Source organism: Hylaeus volcanicus, unplaced genomic scaffold (assembly GCF_026283585.1).
Source record: "Hylaeus volcanicus isolate JK05 unplaced genomic scaffold, UHH_iyHylVolc1.0_haploid 29265, whole genome shotgun sequence".
Classification (NCBI taxonomy): Eukaryota; Metazoa; Arthropoda; class Insecta; order Hymenoptera; family Colletidae; genus Hylaeus; species Hylaeus volcanicus.
The window spans coordinates 1-5525 of NW_026531610.1; the positions used below are offsets into that span (position 1 = coordinate 1).

Consider the following 5525-nt stretch of genomic DNA (forward strand, 5'->3'; position numbering starts at 1 on the left):
TTCGCTGGTCCCATTTTGCATGTCCCAATGGGATGATAGATTGTTTCTGTGTAATGTCTAGCAAGGCATTTCAAATGGTCATCCGATAACGTTTCGTATGACGAGCACTCTTTGACGGGGTTCAAATGCGCTGTAGCGTTCAATTTCTTCATTGTCGGAGTCTTGCTCAGTTCGTGGATGATCTTCGCTCCCTCTACCTATTGTAATTAAAAATCGTGAACATTAATACATTCTTAATAAATATTTGTCATAGTTTATACTTTTCACATACATGGGAAATGTTTCTATTTCTATTCCATTAGAATATTTCTACTGTATAGAAGTACTTTCATCAGATGTGTACATAGCTACATGTTAACAAATAATTTATTAAAATGAAAAAAAAAATTAAAAAATGATTTTCTAGTTGAAAAACCTAAAAATTTGGGTGGATAATGTGGTTTAACCCCTCAAGTTTCTCAACTTGGAATTTGTTTTTAAATATTTAACACGTTGATCGCCACGTCACCCATATATGGGTGACAGTGATTTTCACTGAAAAACTACGAAAATTAATTCTGAATGTTAAGTGTCACAGAAAATGAAATTAAATAAAATACTTGAACTTTAATGAAGTTACAAAACTAAATACCACAATAAATGTTTCATTACACAGTTTCCAATAGCCTGTAAACAAAATTTAATCACAGTAGAAATTTTCAAGAGTATTAGTCTGGCAGTGAACGTGTTAATTAGTCTTTCACCAGAACATCGAGGTCGTAAGGATCTTCGAAGTAATTGTAAACAATGATTGGATGGTCCTCTGGCTTCTTCGTCCGCAATTTGATGTGTCCTTTGGTTCTAGGTCTTAAGAGAAGCGGTATGACCCAGTATGAAGGTCGGGTCTGCATATCCATGCACCATTCTTTGTTGAAATGCTTTTCAAACGACAAAAGCGCCCCGAAACAACCGTGCAGAGCGTCATGAACGGGGATGATGAATAATTGAATATCAGGAAAGTCCTCTGACGCGTTCGCGTACCTGAAAACACAATTAAAATTGCCTCGTTAGTAAACAAACTTTGGCGTGAACAGTGATCAACACAGATGGTTCTTGTTTTCCCAGTTGTTGGCCACTCGATGTTTAAAACGTAAAGTGATGAGTCAATTATTTCATATTTCGTATTCGTGGAAAATTATTTCACCAATTCAGTGTAAAATACGAGTTTCAGACTCAGGGAGAATAGCGATGCAGCTTTTCTACACGAAGCGTAAAATGAATAGACATTGCATAGTGTTCAGTTACTCAGACATTATTGTATTCGTTCATTTTTCTCCATTGGAATTATTCAAGATTTTCTGTAGCATTACAATCAAAAACAGAACCCAAACAAATGCAAAACGTGTCGAACTTGGAACAGGACTCCAAAGTACTTACTTGGTATTAACAAACGCCATACTCTCGGCTAGAGCAGTGTAATAGGGTCCACTCTGTTTCTCAATGAATTCCATCCCCGTCTGTGGAGTAAGATCACGTGACAAAGAGAACGTGAAAGGTTTTGTGCCCTTATAGTCCTCTGGTGGGTCCACCAAGTAAGTCATGCCACCCATCGCTGCTTGATCCCGAAGATTTTGACCTACACCTGGCAAATCATGTACCACTGGAATCCCCATTGCTCCTAAATGATCTTTGGGTCCGATTCCAGATAGCATCAACAGTTGGGGCGATTGTATCGCACCAGCTGATAATATGACCTCGCGAGGGGCTTTCACCTCCTTCTGAATTTTACCTTGTCGAAATTGTACCCCGTATGCGGTTTTTGTTTTTCCATCTGTAAATTAAGTTAGATGAATAGATAGTGGTCAAGTTCTGCCGCGATCTAGGTAGGAAAAATAGAATGGAAAAGGTTAAATTTATGTTGCAGTTGTTTTAGAGACTTTCTTTTGGTCATTTCAATGAATACAGCTGTAGTGGATATGTATAATAGGAAATAATATTTATTATTTCCTTCGTGAATGAAAACTTTTGTGTGAAATTGTAGTTTCTTAACTTGCTTTTTTATGATCAATGATATTTTACATATTCTCGGAAGTCTCTAAGATAGATGTAGTCCAAACAACATTTACTAGTTAACACGTTGATCGCCATGTCACCCATATACGGGTGACAGTGCTTTTCACTGAAGAACTAAAAAAAATTAATTCTGAAAGTCAACCATCAAAGGGAATGAAATTAAACGAAATTCATGAATTTTTATGAAGTTACAAAAATAAATACGACGGTGAATGTTTGATTATGCAGTCTCCAGTAGTTTAAATAATATTTCATTTTAGCAGAAACTATTAATAAGAATATTTGTCTGGCATTCAATGTGTTAATATAATTTGTGAAATTAACAAAAAAATGCGAAAAGTGGGTAAAAGTATAGAAGCAATAAGTATTTGTACGATTCTTATGACGAACCATTTACTGTAGAGTTTGTAACGTAAACACATTAGTTTATTGCTCCATGCGAATTAGAAGACATCAAATTTCCAGTAAAGTACTTTTAAACAGTTGTGCGAATACTTATTGCTTCAACATTTCTATCGATTAATTGTTTTTTTCTTGTTAATTTCACAAATTATATTAACTAGTAAATGTTGTTTGGACTACATCTATCTTAGAGACTTCCGAGAATATGTAGAATGTCATTTTTTATAAGAAATAAGTTAAGAAATTACAATTTTACACAGTTTTTTTGGAAATTTATCGATGTACGAATACTTTCTACACCCACTGTATGTTTGAGCTGTTATATTTGAAAATGGAATAAGTCCACTTAAAAAAAAAATTGAGTTAACGGTAATTTTATTAAGATATATAGATACCTTCTCTTTATATTTATAATCATACATGGAGTACGGCTTTTTCATAAAGTAAACAAGACAATTTTGACGATAAAATATTATCGCAAAAATATATTTTTTAAGAGGAGTAAATCCATTGCTAATAATTATAATTAAACAACTTTCTTGTTGCAATTATTATTAATTAGTACGACTTCAGTTTACACTGTTGCGTTTTAGCAGATATTACTTAGCTAATGCTAGTGCCTGAAAAAAATCTCTTTAAAAAGATAACGTTATTATTGTGTGACAGGCTTGTAACACAATACACACACCAGCTATTTATCATTAATACTGCACTATGTTAACTGAAAAGGAGAAATAAGTTTAAAATTTAATTATTGTTTATTTTTAGTTATCTCATCTAAGTAATTAATTCTGTATATGCTTGGTTATTCGTGTATTTATTAGGTTGTCCGAAAAGATTCTTTCTTAATTTGCACTCAACTATTTTGTGCGGTTGTGTTTATAGAAATAGACAATCTAATTTCTTAGATGTTGATGTTGTAACAATAATGGAACAAAATGAATCGTACGCAATTCAATAATGTAACATTGCACATAAAATATTGTGTATGTATTACTTATTAATAAAATGAAAGAAACTTTTGGGACAACCTAATATATGTCCACAACAGAAATTTATCCTTGTATAGTATCTATTAACAAATTGAAAACAGTGATAGTAATAAAAACATCATGCATACTCACCATCCTGCACCAAGATCTTCTCCACGTACGACAGAAGGCTGACATGCAAATTTTTTCTCTTCGAAGCCGGTCGTATAAAGGCCTTCGCGGTACTGCAACGAAGTCCATCCCTCACCGTACCGTGCGAGTACGTAACTCCTGTTTGACTGGCTCCGTTTACATCCTTTTCCTCGTATCCCATTTCGGTGACGCCTTTTAGCAAGTACTCGGTCACAGGTGAACGGTACCTGAACTGTTCCACGGTCAAGGGTCCACCGGTTTGATGGTAGGATGATCCTTTTAATCCATCGACCCTCATGTCTTCAGACTTCTTGAAGTAAGGCAACACGCTTTCGTACTTCCATCCTGGATTACCAAGGTTCTCCCACTCGTCGTAATCTTTCTTATTACCGCGAATGTATAACATCGCGTTTATTACGCTGCTTCCACCTAGAACCTAAGGGATTGCAACGAACAAACTTTTGGGTTGATGCATAATTATCCAGTTTTCTTTTTTTTGTTCATTCTATCACTTGAAATTAGGATTAGCTTTTTCTAAGACAGAATTTTTTAAGGAGATAGTTCATCAACATACACAGTGTTCTATGAAACATAGATTTAACTTTGTACGAAAGGTATTTAGAACGCTTATATCAATTGTAATTATTATTGTTATCTTTTTTGAGGTATCATAGCGTAACATAATTAATTTTTATGTACAAATTATACAGTGAGTATGCAGAAATAAAATTCCTGCGTAGAAATACAAAATCTAATGGAACTATCTATGGTATTAATGGAATCTATGGTGCCACCACAAAATGAAGAAGGTTCTACTGTACCCTGCCTCGTGGCCAATAGTTCTGATGGTTCCTCATGGCGAAGTTGCACGTGGTCGAAGGTTCGGGCCTAAATCCCCAATCCAACAGTGTGTTCTGCGAAGGTAGATAGAATAGAGGAACATCGGTGTACACTGGTTCATCGGTCCCAGCCTCCAACAAAAGCACCGACACATTTGCGTCTTCTGTTATACGATTGGCCAGTACGGATCCAGCTGAGCCACCCCCGATTATTATTACATCGTAACTACTTTGTATTTCCTGTGTAATTACTGGCCTCACTCTGTTCTCAAGATCGACAATGTCGGGTCGGAATATAGGGACGAAGAAAAATACAATGCCCACACTGATCAATGTCGAAACTAAATTTATGAAAAATCGCACCGCAAAGAATGGAGTAAGGATGTCCATCTTGTTTTCAGCGGTTAGGCGATTACTGTGAAGAAACACAGACGTGGGTTACATTTAATACGGTCTGATACGGTGTATCGATAGATGATTTATTAACACCACACGTGGGTGACAAGGTTTTTTACTGAGGTACCAGAGAAATTATTTCTAAAGTTCAAGTGCTAGATGTGTATTATATTTAATATCGTTTGAAAGATGATTTATTAGCAGGTGCAACGGCACGCCACACACATATGGGTGACAAAGTTGTTTACCGAGGTACTAAAGAAATTATTTCTAAAGTTGTGGTGTTACTGAATGTTATGTGAATTTACTTATTATTATACTGAATTTTTACTTATCACGTTCGAGACCTGAACAAACATTTCAGTAAATATCGATTAGTACATCCCTGATAAACGTGACATTTTCCGTTGTATTACTTACTTGCAATAACGACCACCGTTTACATGCTAATGGTTCGTTTAAGTTATTCAGGTGTTATCAGCAAATTGCAGAAAAATATGTCGCCGACAAACTATTGTGCTTACTGCACGAAGCATACGTACTCCCACCAATGTAAGATTTTATTAGTTGCTTCCCGACAGGGTTATAAATTTGAAAGAAACTACATTTCGTAAGGATAGTTTGATTTTTATTAATAAAAAATATCGAACAGTCTAGACGCATTACTCGATTAAAAGATGCATCTCTAAGTCCAATATATTTTTACTTCACT

At 35.1% G+C, this 5525-nt stretch overlaps 1 protein-coding gene across 1 annotated transcript; it reads right to left on the reverse strand.

Moving 5' to 3' along the window:
* Positions 1 to 5: 5 nt before the first annotated feature.
* On the reverse strand, positions 6 to 4998 carry LOC128882159 (glucose dehydrogenase [FAD, quinone]-like; the record flags this gene model as incomplete). Its single annotated transcript, XM_054133731.1, has 5 exons — positions 4400 to 4998; positions 3579 to 4014; positions 1417 to 1810; positions 744 to 1020; positions 6 to 197 (listed from the first exon to the last, which is right to left on the reverse strand). Coding segments are annotated over exons 1-5 (1707 nt in total), but the record flags the coding sequence as incomplete, so codon positions are not given.
* Between the last annotated feature and the right edge of the window lie 527 nt (positions 4999 to 5525).